The sequence below is a fragment of the Rhinatrema bivittatum genome, chromosome 9 (assembly GCF_901001135.1).
Source record: "Rhinatrema bivittatum chromosome 9, aRhiBiv1.1, whole genome shotgun sequence".
NCBI classification, from domain to species: domain Eukaryota; kingdom Metazoa; phylum Chordata; class Amphibia; order Gymnophiona; family Rhinatrematidae; genus Rhinatrema; species Rhinatrema bivittatum.
This window is the reverse complement of record NC_042623.1, coordinates 26964329-26981486: the sequence shown is the minus strand read 5'-3', so window position 1 is coordinate 26981486 and position 17158 is coordinate 26964329. Positions and strand designations below refer to the sequence as shown.

The 17158-nt window shown below is 45.0% G+C and overlaps 1 protein-coding gene across 1 annotated transcript in view; it reads left to right on the top strand.

Annotated features, from left to right (window-relative positions):
- Nucleotides 1-9994, top strand: part of LOC115099039 (paired box protein Pax-4-like) — a 71193-nt gene extending 61199 nt beyond the window's left edge. The window contains exons 8-10 of the mRNA XM_029616301.1: nt 5131-5243; nt 6791-6926; nt 8219-9994. Coding sequence (XP_029472161.1) covers nt 5131-5243; nt 6791-6926; nt 8219-8499 — 530 coding nt within the window. The 3' untranslated portion in view covers nt 8500-9994. The remainder of the gene's footprint in view (nt 1-5130; nt 5244-6790; nt 6927-8218) is intronic.
- The last annotated feature ends 7164 nt before the right edge of the window (nt 9995-17158 follow it).

Here is a 17158-nt window from a genome sequence, read left to right as displayed (position 1 = left end):
CATGAGCCAGGCAAAAATAGGACCACCTGATAACTCAGCCAATCTTATGTTTTGACCGACTGCATCCATGTAGTAGTTACAATAATCAGGGCTCCTGGTTTCCTGCCCTAGCATCAGAAATGTTCAATCTCCTGTAATGCTGCAGGAGGCAGTGGCTGGTGGGGCCAGTTAGATGCATCCAGGTGAACGGGATCCCCAGCACTCCTCCACTGGCAGGAGGAGGAGGAAGAAGTGAGCAGCTTTGGGGTACAGGTGAGCAGCTTTGGGGTACAGTCTCCTCGTCTCCTGGCTGAGGTCAAACTGTTGCTTTAAACAGCACAGTTCAGAGTGTGAGTAAGGACCGAGACAGCAAAAGAAGAGGAAATGGCCTGAAACACCCCTCTTTCTGCCAGCCCAGACTGGCTGCCCCAGGGATCAGCAGTGGAAGGAAGGAGGATGGTGAAAGGGGATTGAGCTGAAGGAAAGTGAAGAGAGGTGCAGGGATATTGTGAGGGTGTGAAGGGATTGGCTGGGGGATGTGAGGGGACTAGCCGGGGGGTGGGGATTAGTGCAGTGGGGATGGGCAATGAGAAAGGAGTTGGGGATTTGCATATCAGAGAAAGGAGCGATGAGAAGAGTGTATGAGATGGCAGGATTTGTATGTTTGTGCACATGAGAGGGAGTTGACACCAGGTAGGGAGGGGCATGACAGAGTAGATCCTGCCTTCCTTCCTCTCTCCCCCTGTATCCTTTCTCCTTCTGAAAGATCCCTTCCTCTTCTTTCTCTCTTTTCCATCTCCATGATCCCATCCTCAATCCAATTCTGTCCTTCCTTGGACCTACTAACATCCCTTTTCACCCACCCAAAAAATGTTTAATAAAAGAACACAATTTCAATTATCCAGATTCATAGGACAGGTCAGAGAATTACTATTTTTATAAAGTAAAATAAAATGTATATTGTTTAATATGCAAACCTATGCAAATTGGCCACGGAATTTCAGAAACTTTGCTGCAAAATCTACCCGAGCTGCTTCAAGAAAATGGGGGCCATAGTTAGGGCAAAGGCGATCGGCGCCATACTGGCAGTCGATCGCCTTTGCCCTCACTTTGTCACAGGGAGCGACGGTTGCTCCCTGTGACATAGTGAGGGCAAAGGCGATCGGCGCCATTTTGAAACCAGTCCGGCACCGGCACTGAGGGTATGATTTAAGGGATGGCTCCCGGACCCCCCGCTAGACCACCAGGTACATGTAAAAGGTTTTTTTTGGGGGGGGGGGGGGTCGGGAGGGTGGGAGAAGCAAAGGGGTAATTTGTAAAGGGTTGGGTGGGTTTTTTTTATCGGGCCATCAGCGCCATTTTTATCGGTGGTAGCCAAAATGGCGCCGATGGCCCGAGAGCGGGAGATCGCACCGGGACCCCCCCCCCCCCCCACTGGACCACCAGGTAATTTAACATTTTTGGGGGGGGGGTTCGGGAGGGTGGGGGAGGGTAAAGGATTGGTTTTAAAGGGTCGGGTGGGTTTAGGGGTTGTTTTGGTGTGCCGGTTTTCCCACCCTCCCCCCAAATAATTCCCGTACTCGATTTAACGATTTTTCACAATAAATCAAGGGAATTCCTATTGTATCGAGTCCCTTACCGATTAATGACGATTTTAAAATTATCAGACGATAATTTAAATCGTTAAAAAATGATTCACATCCCTACACAGAGGTTATAGCCCAGGCCTATGAATCAGAGCAAGTATTGGGCTGAGGTCAGGACTATCCTCTGACTCTAGGGCTTAATTTTATAACAGCCTGCATAAATCTGCGGGCTTTTTATGTGTCCACCACCCCAGTTTTCAAATTGAACTTGGCAGTGGAAGACTGCTTTGAAGGTTATTCTGGCAAGACTTAAGTGCACAAAATTACACCTGCTATTTGATGCATGGATTTTTGCTGAAATAATTTATGCACAAACATTTTTTTTAAATAAAAAAACTGTACATGCAAGCCCCTCATCACCCCAGACTCCACCCCTGGAATGCCCCTCTCCTATGTGCATACAAGTAAGTGCAGAAAGCGTGTGTGTAATTTTATGCTCGTATCAGTCGCACAGTTTTCTAAAGGGCCAGTTCTATAGGGAAAGGACTATTATAGCCGCAGAAGTCGCTACTGGGAATTACCCTCTCTTTGACCGTCGCCAAGGAATTTCAGCTCTGGGAGCTTCTGCCATTCAGCTGACTGACTGTGGCTTTTCCTGGTCAGCAAATTCATTTTTCTTTTTACCTTACTGATACACACTCAAGTGAGAAGCAAAGAAAATGTACAGCATGGAGCAAGAAAGGCCTAAGGGGGGCTGTGATTACATTTAGAAAGAAACTTTAGACAGTTACACACCTGCTTACTAAACATTCTCTTTCTCAATTTGCTGGTTTCATTTCTGACACTTTAGGTCAACCATGGCTTTGAGAGAAGACGGTGAAACTACTACTATTCTGTCACATCGTGCTCTGCCTGCTCTAAAGATAAATTTGAATTTACACAAAACGTACCACACTGGGTCAGACAAACGGTCCATCGAGCCCAGCATCCCATCTCTAACACTGGCCAATCCAGATCACTTGGAAGGAGCAGCCAACAGCTCCTAATGGGGAGATCTGTGCCCATCATTTAATCTCAGCTCTTGGTGGCAAGAGCTGGCGTTCCCCAAGCCTACCTGGCTAAAAGTTGTTAACGGACCTGCCCTCCAGAAACCTTTTTTTGAAGCCAGCTAATACTACTGGCTTTGACCACATCCTCCAGCAGTAAAATCCACAGCTTAATTGACTCGGATTCTTCCTTAAATTTGTTTCAAATCTGCTAACAGTTTCATGGATTATCCCATAGTTTTAGTACTATTTGAAAGGGTATATAACACTTCCCCATGTATCTGTTCCATTCCACTCATGCTTTGATAAACCACTATCATATCCCCTCAGTCATCTCTTCTTCTAGTGCAAAAGCTCCAGACTGTGACGCCTTTCTCTGCACTCGTTTTTTTTCCCTTCTGTGTACCTTTTCTAGTTCTACTATATCTTTCTTGAAATGGGACAACCAATGTTACGGTCCCGGGCCGTGCCCCAGGACCTGCACTTACCACGCGGCCAGTCCGGCCGCAGGAACGCCTTCCTTCCGGCCTCCCAGGCCAGAGACGCGGCCCTCCACGGCGTTCTCCCTGCAAGGGAGACGCCAGCGCCGATCCACGGTTGGCCCCGCCCCCTAGGCGTGTGCACGCACCGGTGCTTCTGACTTAAAGGGGCCAGCGCGGGAAAACCCGGGAACAGCCCCTGATGACGTCAGACGCTGCCGGCAGCTATTCCTCGCCTTGCAACGAGGTTCGCACAGTCCCTCTGTGTCTCTAGTTGCTGCGATGGACTCTATCCTGCTGACTCCTGGCTTCTGATCTGGCTCCGTTCCTTGACTATGTCTTCAGCTTCCGCCCCTGGCGTTGGTTTGTCTTCTGTCTTCTGACCCGGCTTCGTCTCCTGACTTCGTCTTCAGCTTTCGTCCCTGGCTTTGCTTTGGATCTCTGACTTCTGATCCGGCTTCGCTCTTGGACTCAGACTTCGGCTTTTTCCACCACCTCAGGTAACCGGTACTTGCTGGCCCAGAGGATTCTCCTAAGTCCCAGCGGCTCGGGATCTCACGGGCTCCTCCCGGGGGAGCCACAGATTTCCGAGAGTGAAGACTCTTCCAGCCTCCTGGGTCCAGCAGTCCTCTCCGTCCACCTCTCTGGACACTGCCCAGATCCTTGGTCGCATAGGGTCCCGCCTATGTCCAAGAGGCCGAGTTACTATGGGCTCCTCCTGGGGGGACCTCGGGCTTCCAGTGGTGAAGTCTTCTCCAGAGTCTCTTCAGCGCCGCCTCCCGGCTGTGACGCTTCCTGTGGGTTCCCACAGTATTCCATCTACCGTCTCAGCCGGCCTAAGGGTCCACGACCGTAACAACCAGAATGGCACACAATCCTCAAGATGTGCAGGTGGTTAGGGTTGTGGGATGACTGAAGTATATGAGGACGTTAATTGGAGGTTCTATTTTATGATGGTTTTATGCTATAAATTCATTGCTTGCTAATATTTTGTTTACATACACCACTTTGGTTAGGCCAATTATCTTAAAAAGACAGTTCAAAACTGAATAAATTAAATGTGGTCGCACCACTGATTTATGCAGAGGCATTATGATATTCTCCGTTTCATTCTCTGTATCTTTCCAAATAATTCCTAACATTGACCACCACCACACAAGGAGCTTAGGATTTCATGTATTGTCCACTTTTTCACTCAACGCACAATTAAGCTCTGGAATTTGTTGCCAGGGGATGTGGTTAGTGTAGCTGGGTTTAAAAAAGGTTTGGATAAGTTCTTGGAGGAGAAGTTCATTAACGGCTATTAATCAAGTTGATTTAGAAAATAGTCACTGCTATTATTAGCATCAGTTCATCAACCAACCTCTTCCCTTCAATAATAATTCTGTAACATATACAGAAGGTAGGCGCCGTCCACGAGTAGAAACATGGTCAACACGACACCGGAGAACTAACAGATATCGAGTACCCGTTTAGGACACAGCACAACCCCCCCGTAGCCCCTGAAGCAGGCACAAGAGTGCCGAAACATGGGCAGACAGACGCGATTCCCGTGAGAAGCAATTGAGACGGATGCCCTGATAAGTATTGACAAACAAGTAGCGGGTCGCCTCATAAAACGGGGAGATAAGGGGATCTTTTTAGATAAAACGAAAACGAAAAAATAGAAAACTATGAAAATTTACGTTGAATTTTGGATAATAAAGATTAATAGACGGGGCTACAAAGTAGGACACCCACAAAATTGGCTGTCCTTGAATAAGAGCCACCGTACATTAGCAATACCAGAACACAAGTGTCCCTTGCATTGGTATATGTTACAGAATTATTAGCATCAGTAGCATGGGATCTACTTAGCTTTTGGGTAATTCCCAGGTACTTGTAGCCTGGATTGGCCACTGTTGGAAACAGGATGCTGGGCTTGATGGACCCTTGATCTGACCCAGTATGGCATGTTTTTATGTTCCTTATGTAACTTTTCTTATTTTGTTCTCCCCATAACCTTCCCTCTCTCTGTGTCCTTTGCTCTCTTCCATCCAGGTTCAGGTGCGGCACATGAATGGACCCAAACCCCAGTTGGACCCGCAGTTGCCTCCCATGGGTTTGCAGCTTTTCATCCGGCTTCACTGACCGGTTGCACTTCTTCGCCACAGGTAGCGTTCGGCCTTCAGACCATTTCATGCTCCTGTCACCCCCACAGACAGGACAGCAATCATCTTTCAGAACGGAAGAGTTCCAATATCCAGTGAGCAAAGACCCTCACGGTATGCAGGCTCCCCATCTCCCACAACGAGGGAGACATCATCATTTGTGACTTTCTTCTCTTCAGTTTCAAATCTTAGCAGAAGTTCCATTCACCCTTATTTTTGGACATAAAAAATTACACATAACATTTGAAATCTACCCCCAGTTTATAAAAAAACTGTCACTTTTTGGATGCCATCATACCTCCACCTTCCTTATTTTCAATACTTTTAACAGTTAAGAGTAAAGTGCTGTGCTCCCACCATGATGAATTCCAGTAAATTGCAGGCGCTGTACTGATGCTCCTCAGAACCCCATGCTGGTATCACACTGCTAGGCATCAAGGATGAATACAGCATGGACAGCTGAAGAGTAGCCTCAGGGAAGGAGAATTGTAAAAAGAGGGTGTGGTAACAATGAAATTTCATATTTTATTCTAAAATAAAAGTGTAAAATGATACAAAAACAAAACAAAACAGAGAAACCTAGGAATAACGCCAGAAGGGGAAGCAACAGTCAAGAAACAGGTTGATAGTTTGAGGAAAGCATAAACACCAGTAATGCTGCCGTGAACAGATCGTAGACTGCCCGTTCCCATTATAGTGCTAGCTGAGAAACTTATGTATCATCTTGCTATGTAATATTAATTGGGATTTATACAGTGCCTGTCATCCACCCTGAATGACAATAGCCTTTAGCATGCTAATAGCTCAGAACCGCCCAACAACCACCTCTGGGGTGGAAATTCTGACTCCCAACTAAGGTGTGATCTAGACGAAAACTTCCAAAGAAGAGAAGGGAAAATATAATTATCCTCGTGCAAACTGTTCACCTTTCAAAACCTATGCTCATGACAATTACAGCTCATGGATAGTGGGTAGTTCGCTGCCCCACACAGCTTATGATCTAAGTTGCTACCTGAGGCAATGCAGGGTGAAGAACTCATGGATCCCAGTGGCTCTCCTAACTTATAGTTTACTGCTTGTACCACTAGACCATATTTCTTCCTATAAACCTTACTTCCATCCTCCGGTCTCGATGGGGTACATAATCAAACTATCCATGGTCTGGCAAACCCTGCAACTGCTTTTTACCCACTGGATTTGTCGCAGTAATCAAAAGTACTTTTCCTTTAATGATTGCCCACCCCCTCCCCTCGAAGTACCTGCTTTTGATGGGGTCACTTTTTAAAAGCAAAACCCTGCGAGTAATTGCCTCCCCCAACCTAACCCCATCCTTAGGAACGTCTATAAAATATTTGGGCAAAAGTGCATGCGCTGTTGACATACGTGGGCATTTACCCGTGTAGAAGCCGGGCAATAATCGCACAGCCCGTTCCCGTGCGTAAAGCAGAGCTTCGCCCACAAAAGTGGCTTTCATTATTAGCCTGCGCGTAGCCCCAGCATCACAGCCGCTTTGAGATTAAAGTCGACGTGTATTTTCTTCTTCTTTCCAGCAGCTTTCCACTTCTCAACAAACCCCATCCAGGGTGGAATCCCTCCGCACTCCTGGCATTGGTCTGAGCCCGAGTGCACCTGCCCACCTGCACCAGCGAGCTTCTCCCCAGGTTGCAGGCGAAGACTCCTTCCATGGTAAGAGGGGAACACCCCTTCCAGACATCAGCCACCGTCACCCCCCCTTCCATCTGTAGTAGTGGCTCTCCTTGGCTTTTTACCTGCGATTCAAATCATACATAATAAAGGGGGGAGGGAGGTTATACCCTGCTATCCTGCAAAAAAAAAGACCAAAAAACCCCACACAGGAAGATTACAAATCTCCTGACAAAAATAAGTACATGGTATTGAAACCTTCATATACTCATATAACAGGAGCAGTAATGCAGACCTGGAGCTGGGTCAACCTTCTGTGTCACTATTCACTTGATCTAGATTTTTGTTGGTGTGTGTGTGTGTATGTGTGTTGTGTGTGTGTGTGTGAGGGATTAGGCTACTCGGGTGACAATCCCCAATATGCTTTTCTGGTTCGGCAAAATCAGGTTCCAAATAATGAAATTCCCCTCTCGCACCCTCCTCCCCAAGACACAAAATAACCAGCTCAGGCTGGTAATTTTGGATTGTGATCCCAAGTCCAAAACTGTTGGCTCACGTCTGGCAGGACCCCAACCCACTTAACATTCCAAATTTCTAAAGCACAGGGAGCCACCACTGGAGCAAGGTAGCACATTTCAGGGCTAATAATGCAAAACAGCTTACAAAGATATGAGGGGGAAAAAGCTGACATTGCAGGTGGGTGAAATGAGGCTTATAGGGGAATAAGGTGACTTTGTCCATGCAACACAGAACCAATGACAAAGGTGGGAATTAGTACTGAGACACAAAGAAAGTGACTTCCCCCACGGCCCCAGAGAGTCGGTGGGAGAGCAGAGTTCAGAATTCCAACTGGTGCTTCAGTGCTCATATCAGTATCTCTCTCTCCTGTCCTGGCTGTCTCATCATAAACCTGTCTCCAATTATTTTGGGGTCTCTCTGTTGCTCTGTCAGGGACATCATTGGTTTGTCTCCTATTTATTACCCCTGGGCACCTTCCTGCTCTGACATTACTGACTTGACTCCTATGTCAGCCTAAAAATGCAAAAAAATAATTCATGCAACCTTTCCTCCCCTTAAGGTTTATTGTTTTTCTATACTATCACATCGGCAAGGCCTTCACAACGGTTTACAATTAATTAACAAGGAAATACAATAATACAATAAAATCAAGAGGCAGCTAAAATAATTAAAAAGATAAAGCACAGAAAAATAAATAAATTAGTTGTCGGGCTAAAATTATAAATCTAAAATACACATAACGCATTACAATTCCTAATAACAGATAATAAGATACAATAATAGATAACGTTTCTTCTTTTTTTACTTTCTTACAGGGTTGATGTCTGTTGGGACAGTACTTCCCTATGGAAGCCCCGCAGCTTTGAAGCAAGCATGGTCCCACTCTCTGGTAGATGGGATGCCATTTCCTGTTCCTGTGAACATGCAGCGTATGTCACTTCCTGTTTCACAGGCCACCTCTGTGCCTCCTTTCTACACTTCCATTCCGATTACCAGAAGCAAGCTCTGCTGTGAAAATCCAGGGCTCTCATTAAGCCAGAATGACAGCGGTCCAGCGCTGGTCTTTCAAAGCTTTCTTCCAAGGTATCAGTACTGATGGTGGAACAAGAGCGGAAAGGCCCCTTCAGCCTTTCAATTCATTTTTCTGACAACGCACCAGCATATTGTACCCCATCTTAAATCAACCAAGAATATCTTTATAAGTGCCAGGGAAGCACTCAAACACAGAGCCGGCCCTTAACACATACCAGAAATGAATGAGAAGTTGCAACATTATCACGGCAAATTGCAAATGGGTTCAACAAGGCCCTGGCCTGCCATGAAAAATGCTTGGTATGACCACAGCTAGCTGGCAAGCTTAAAGGAATGACACTGTACATGCCAACATCTGCTAGCTTTGAAGAGGAAGACTTGGCAAGAAAACAAAGATTTTTATATTTCTCACCGGCGCACGCTGCAGTTACGAGACACCTTGCACATACAGACAAATGCTTGGCTTTAGGGGCAGAGGGGTCTGCGGTTCCCAATCTTAGTTTCTAACGAGCAGCTGTAAATAATGAAGCAGTATCAAAGTGATAGTAAATGTCCCTTCTCAGAAAAGATAATAGCTACTACAAGATAAAACTTGTTGGGGGGGGGGGGGGTTTGCAATCAAAATTAGAAAAGAAAGGAGCCAGTCCAGTGCCTCAGCTGGCAAGTGCTGCGCACTATCATATGAAGGGTCTCTGCTTCCATCCCTGGGCGGGTCTTCTGCTCCCCAGCTCTGCAGGAGTGGAGGATGCTGCATTCACAGCTGGCGATGGGGTTGGGGGGAGGAGTCATGGTCATTGCTTCAGGGCGACACCTAGTGGTCGGATTCAGGGCTCATGCTCGCACAGATCCATAAAGAGCCCTGGTGCACGGCCCCCAGCCTAGGACTATCACTCCAGTGACTGGAGTAGAAGTAAGTTTGGAGAGGATATAAAACAGGGGATGGGGTGACCATGAATGAAGGCTCATGGCACCAGATCTCAGCCCTGGTTTCAACTGAGCTGGAAGTACAAAGGAAAGGCAGGAAATATCTTGGTTGAAAAAAAAAAAAACCAACCCAACAGCAGACTGCTGACAGGACTGTTCCAAACAGCTTAAATCAGTGGAATCGGCCCATTTCTAGCTGATTAATGCCATGTGATCAAATGGCTCGGAAGCTAACTGTGCCTTGAGCTCATCCCATGATCTGTCTGCGAAGGTGTTTTGGGTAGGAGCACCTGGGTCCGACTGCCAGCAGACGAGGAGCACCTCAGCTTGTCTCCTAGCCAGCTGACCCAGCTCTTCAGTCATCCTCCTGGCAGAGTAGCTTGAACATACACAGACTCCAGGCTTCATTTTATGAGAACTAGTTGCAGAAGCTTAGGGCTCTAAGCACCCCTCGATCCAGCTGTTATGCAGATGTGGAGCACCAGTGGATTCTAACGAATATTCTGAGTCAGTAATTGACATCTGGAGTGATAAAATGAATGAGCAGAGCAGTAATGTTGGTCCTCACCCACAGCACATCCCAGCCATCAGTAGAGCCCTAATGTAGACTATAAGCTCTCTGGGGCAGGGACCTATCATCTTCTTTAGGTATTTATACTAATTTTTCTGGATTTTTTTTTTTTGTATGACTGGTCAGTTTTCTACAACTCTCTTTGCTTTTATATCCTGTAAATAAAAGTAATAAAAACAATAAGGATAAATTGTTTAAAAAACATGTCTATTCTTCTTACCTCTTTCTTCCTGCAGAGACATTTAAGCTTTCTTTTTTTTGCTTCATCCATTTCCACTTCATAGATTTTGGGGAGTGTTTTTCCCCTCCTGTTCAGTGGTTTGAAATTGTTTGTTTTTTTTGTTTTTTTTTTATTTGCAATTTATTAAATTTCTTACATTCATTATACATGAAATTAAAAGAAAATAATATGTTACATCACATATCATAATTTAACCTAACAATACAGGAAATCTCTTGTAACAAAACTATACAGACCCCATTATCTAGGTGGGAGCCTTTTTCTAGAATAACAATAAAGGTAAATATGACCCATTCATATTTCAGCGAGATTCATCACTTTACTTATATCAAACTAAACTCTAAATAGGGCTGTAACCAATTAGCCACTTTTATCTTGAAGAAAATTTTCCAAGTGCCCTGGGTCAACGAAAACAAACTTATTTTTTTGATATAAAATCATACATTTACAGGGGTACTTTAAAAAGAATGTGGCTCCAAGAGCCAGTACTCTCTGTTTCATTTCCAAAAATTGTTTCCTTCTGTGTTGGGTTGCCCTTGACACGTCAGGAAACATTTGCATCGTTTGTCCACAAAAAGCAATGTTTTTATTTAGAAAATACTTTTGTAGAACCAGATTTTTCTGGCTCTCTAATGCAAATACCACCACTAGGGTTGATCTTATCTGGATATTATCCACCGAAGCCTCCAAAAAAGATGTCAAATTGGGGCTTTCTGGTTGGAGTATATCCATTTCACCATCATTCTTTGCGAGATTTTTTTTCACATTTGATACATAATACAAATTAGAGGTAATTATTTCCTCAGAAATGCCCAAAATTTCTTTTGAGTATTTCTTAAACAATTCCTTAGCAGACAATAATCTGGTTATAGGAAAATTCAATATGCGAAGATTTTTTTTTCTCAGTACATTATCTATATTTTCCATTTGTCTATATATCATTAATGTATCCTTCATAAATGCTGAACCTGACGCTTGAATAGTGGCTACTTGTGCAGTTACAACCTCACCAGTTGCCTCTAAATTTTTCAGTCTTTTTTCATGATCCTCTAGGGCTCTCTTAGTATCTGTAGAAAAAACAGTGGCTAAATTCATGGATTGGACTAGTCTCCTATCCATGTTGGTGACAGCCCTCCATATATCAGTTAGGGAAATGTTTTCAGGTTCAGGTAGGCTTGATCCCAAATTCGGGAGGGGTCCTTGAATGCCCTCTTTTGCAGTATTCTCTCCTCCTACTGCTCCCAAAGCCAGATCCTGGACTTCAAACTCTGCCCCTGAACTGTTAGCAGTTTTTTTTGCCTTTTGGGGAGAGTCCACAGTTACTTCTATGGACTCCCTTCCAGCCAGGGGGGAAATAGATGTTTGATTCTGGGGTGGACTCCCGGATTCCCCTGATGAAAAAGATATTTCAGTGGCCAGTTCTCTCATATTGTAACTCACCCTCCGTTGAAGATGAGCATCCATAGGGCCTCGAACTTCCTTTACCGTCAGCGTTGAAGTTTTAACCTTCCTCTTCCTCCCCATCAGTTGTTACTTCTTCCAAAGCAGATTTGAAAAAAACACCCAGGGGCGCGCCCCTTTGGCGCGCGGCTTCGGCTGCGCGCCGGCGGCTGCGCGCCGCTGTGTCGGTCTTATATAGCCACAGCAGGTCCCACTGACGTCGGGGTGGGCGGAGCTCCGATCTCACACGGCTCCTTCCGGGGTTTGGTCCGTCTGCCCCGTGTCCTCCTTCCTCGCACCGGCAGGCTCCCCTGAAATTGTTTTTAAGTTGTGAATTTGAGTTGTATTTTATACTTTGATTTTGTAAATCTATGTATTTGGGAAAAATTATTTTTAATAAAGCTAAGCCACGTAGGAAAAAGAAGCTGAAAGAGGAGGAGCCGGACTGGCAGCAGTACCTGGTTCCATGCAGGAGGCCATGGTCCAAGAGTGCAGAGTTGGGGGATTTCTCCATCTACAAGAAGCAGTGAACAGCGGTGGCAAAGGCTATGAGAGTGGGGAACAGCAGGATCCCTGCTACCGGAGGCAGAATTGGTGGCGGAGAGGTAGAGTTAATTGCTCTTTGGCATTTCCTCTTCCAGCTCCTCAGCTGTAGAAGAGAAAATGGCATTTGGCTGCTCTGAGGCCATTTCTTCTCCTTCCCGCCACGCCTCATTTTTGAGTGTAGTATTCCCTCCTGGTCCAATGGAAGCTCATTAATTTCCTGCCTCTATCGGTAGTCGCATTATGGAAAAGCTCCTATTTCCATGAATCGCAGACATGGAGAAGACATCTAGTCTGGGTTTCTCCTGAAAATCATTTTGTGAGATTGATAAGAAGATCTCTCTAGCTTTTTGTCATATGGTGTGGCTCCTTGTAGTGGAACAGTAGCTGGACTGTTCCACTGTGGGCCAAATTATTGCAGTATATATTTAAATGTATCAAAAGGCGACATTCGTAAGTGCTTTATAACAAGACAACCTGCTGTGTGCCAGGTGTCTCTTATTGTATGCAATATTGCTGCAGGTTGGGAATATGGAATCTCTCACTTCACATCCCTCATCTCATTCGCCTTGCCAAATCTGGATACGGTAAGACTCTTATACATTGAGAGATCCACTGCCTTCTCTGTCCTACTTCACTCTCTGATTATGGCTGATAGTTAAAACCTTCTCCGCTTGCTACCTGGAATAATCTTTCAGATGTCACTGTCTGGCTCCAGAGCTGCCACCCAGAAGCATCAGTCATGGCTGTTGTCTATACGAGATCATACAGGAGGGCTCTTCCAATGGGACATGTGTGCAATGCTTACACCACAGTATCCAAGATTTGTGACTGTAGCTACTCCTTCCTACGTAATTCTCTCCTTTTTTTAGTGTATTGTTTTGGCCCAGCAGTTTCCTTTTTCTATGGGCTTCCAGCTCAGCTTGAACCAACTTCTATATATAGGGCTTCAGCACCAAGAGCTTTCATTCATGCTTACCCTGGCTTTTCACCCTATTTTTATAGTCCTCCCAGTGCCAGTTCCTGGCCAGGGGCAACAGATCACAGGTCCCTCTGGAAACCAGTACACATGCATCCTGCATCTGGCTACTATTCGTCACTGTTCATCAATGGTAGAGACCCTCCACCCCGCCCAGAAGCCACGAATGCTGTCCCTGCAGCATCCCCAGCCTTAGGGGATTCAAACCCAGATCAGCTGAGGGCACTACAGCAGCAGCCAAGTGATTTTCAGGTTTCTCTTCAGGTCGAATAAATTAGATATTGCTCTTCACGTCTTTTTGGTTGCGATCCAAGTAGAGTCACGGAATCATTATTAAATCAAGATGATTTTCAGTCAGTCGCCCAGGCGATGCTATTTTAAACTCTAGATTATTGTAATTCCGTTTATTTTGGTTTGCCAAAAAAAAAAAGTATCTGAAAGTCTTGCAAACAGTCCAGAAATGCTGCAGCAAGTACAATCGCAGGGCTTGGCAGGCAGGAACGTATCACACTTAGTTTTATTGCACTGCAGTGGCTTCCTATTGCTGTGAGGTCAACATTTAAGGTTGTGGTGTTGGTATTCAAAGCCCAGAGGGAAGACAACACCGAATATTGGAAAATGAAATGTATCTTATTGTAAACCCACAAGAGAATTACGATCAACAAATAACATACGGTAAATATAAAGAAAATCAGGTTCCTAAAAGACCTCAGCATCTCAGAGATCTTGCTTAATTCCTCAGAGAAAGTGATTTAGCAAATAAATGAGCTTTTAGCTTTTTCCTAAATCCGTCTTGTCAGACTCCTTGCTACAGGCACATGGCAAATGGTTCCATAACCCAGGGCCTACACATGAAAAGGCCTTTGATTACGTGACCTGCAACCCATATTTCTTGCTACAGAGAGCTGCTAACAATAACTTCTTTTATTACTTTTGTCTGATATATATGTTCTATATCTTAACATCTTGATGTTTGATGTTTTAATAATCCACCTTGGCTAGCATTGCTGAGAAAGGTGGATTGGAAATGTTCAAATAAATAATGAGCTGAGGACCTGTACAACATGGTGCACAGACCATGATGATGTAACAAGACATTGCCAAAACAAAAAGATTAAACTTGCAAATTATAGGACTAATAATAATTTGGATATTGCTCAAGCTAGATTCTAATTATTTAAACGTACACAGTCATTTCTGGGATGGAAAATCTGACAGGAGTGAAAACTTATTTGGAAAACCTAGGTACCATCTAAAAGATTTTAAAAGCCAGAAAAATGTGATTTTTTTTCTTGGCTACTTGGATCTCTATTTTTTATTTTTTTTCTTTCTTCCCTTTTAACTGTTTGCTTTCATAAGAACATAAGAAATTGCCATGCTGGGTCAGACCAAGGGTCCATCAAGCCCAGCATCCTGTTTCCAACAGAGGCCAAACCAGGCCACAAGAACCTGGCAATTACCCAAACACCAAGAAGATCTCATGCTACTGATGCCAGTAATAGCAGAGGCCATTCCCTAAGTAAACTTAATTAATAGCAGTTAATGGACTTCTCCTCCAAGAACTTATCCAAATCTTTTTTAAACACAACTACACTACCTGCACTAACCATATTCCCTGGCAACAAATTCCAGGGCTTAATTGTGTGTTGAGTGAAAAAGAATTTTCTCTGATTAGTCTTAAATGTGCTACTTACTAATTTTATGGAATGCCCCCTAGTCCTTCTATTATTCGAAAGAGTAAATAACCGATTCACATCTACCCATTCAAGACCTTTCATGATTTTAAAGACCTCTATCATATCCCCCCTCAGCCATCTCTTCTCCAAGCTGCACAGTCCTAACCTCTTTAGCCTTTCCTCATAGGGAAGCTGTTCCATTCCCCTTATCATTTTGGTTGCCCTTCTCTGTACCTTCTCCATCGCAACTATATCTTTTTTGAGATGCGGCAACCAGACATTCTCCTCCCTTCCCTTCAAGCCAGCTTCTCCCCCTCAGCCTGCCAACTGCAATTCACCTACTCTTTCAAGGATGGGTGCCGCCTATACAGTAGCTACAACACACTCCATCACCTGGGTCCAACTTGTGGGACAGCGTCTAAAGGAAAGATGAAACCTACGTATCCAATTACACAAACTCAGGCACAGAGGGGCTGATGCAATAATTGTGCGAAGAAAACAGGCACTCAAGTGTTGAACGCCTGTTTTCCTAACGCGTGCCCAACCACCTCTCCTGGGTGCACGGTCCAATATTTAAATGAAGGGGTCACGCTAAAAAGTTGGCGCTAGGGAAAATTGTGCGTCCCTAGCGCCTCCTCGGCATCAGGTGCACAGGAGAGGTGGTTGTCAAGTGGGTTGGGAAAATGAACGCTCAATCTATGAGCATCTGTTTTCTCCCACTACTGGCATAGATATGCACAAGATACATGGCCTGGACCATGTATCTTGTGTGTGTATTGGGCGTCCAACATTTTATTTTTCAAAAACTTTATTTTTTTAAATAAATACTGCTTTATTTGGTTCCTCCTACTAAGTATCGTGACAATACAATTAGAAGGAATCATAGAAAACAGAATTTTTCTTTTTTTTTTTTCAATGTGCCCTTGAGCGTGGCATACCTTTACGCCAGCCCAAACTTTACTGCGTTGCAAGAGCGCATTGGCCACGTGGAAAATTTCTTGGATCGCGGGGATTAGCTAATACCCTCATCTACATGAATTTACATGTAATGAGCGCTATTAGCTATGTGGTGATTTGGATACACTTTTTGGACACGCTAATCCCCGTACTGGATCGGGGGTTATGGATGTGTGTCGAAAACGTGTGTCCAATTGTATGTTAAGCCCTGCACAGTGGCTAACACATAGTATTGCATCAGCCCCAGAATGGGGCAAAAAGACCTGCCCAAGGTCGCAGAGAGGATTTGAACTCGTAACTCCTAGCTGTTCTCCAAAGGGGGCCGATGCAAAAAATCAGCATGGAAAATGGGCGCTCAGTGTTGAGCCCCCGCTTTCTTAACCCGTGCCCAGCACCTCTCATGGGCCCGAGATTGAATATTTAAACGAAAGGTCACGATAACATGGAGGTGCTAGGGACAAATGTGCGCCCCTAGTGCCTCCTTGGCAGCAAGTGCCCAGGAGAGGTGGCTGTCAGCGGGTTAGGAAAACACTCAGTTTTATAAGCGTCTGTTTTCCTAACCTGTGCACAGCCAATAAAGGCCCCCTTGGCCTGCCGCCCCTGCTACACCACTGATTATTTATTTACCTTTTTGTGCAGTAGTACTGTTTATTCCTCAATGATGCGTTCAAGCAGCCCTGGCACTGGTGCAACAGCTGCAAGTCAGACTCAGCAGAGCAAAACAGGAGCGAGCAAGCTGCTTTGCTCAGGAGACTGTCCAGGCTCCACAAGAGGATCACGGCCTGGCAACAGGCCTGGGGAGGGATGACTGTTGGCGCATTTTTTTAAAAACCTTTTGGTTCCTCCGACTTAATATCTCCACAATATTAAGTCACAGGATGTACACATATTAACGCCTGCTCTGGATTGGGTTGGCGCACCTTTTTTTTTTTATCTGGGGAGAACAGCTAATAGCTTCATCAACATGCATTGATGCGGGTTTTGGTTCTGCTAAACCCTTTACAGCATAAGGGGCTTCCAGCCACAGGTTCAACAGTGAGCTCAGCTGAGTGCACTGTATTGCATCAGCCCCGTTCATAATCCACTGCACTAGCTAAAGGCATGGCAGCTCTAGGAGTGGCACTAGGCAGTCGCAATGGAAACCAGGGCTTTGAACCCAGATTAATCTCTTCGCTAGTACAGCTCAAACATTTCTACACAAATGGTCACAGCCACTCCGTGCTAGGACTTTTCACGGCTCAATACCAAACCAGGATCTCTAGTAACTCTGCGACATCCAGATGTGCAAGAAAAATCATGCACGGGATCAAAAATACCTATTGCTAAATATCCCCCAATATGTGGCTGTTTACACAGCTCAGAAATACTAAAGACCAGGACTTAATTCTGAGA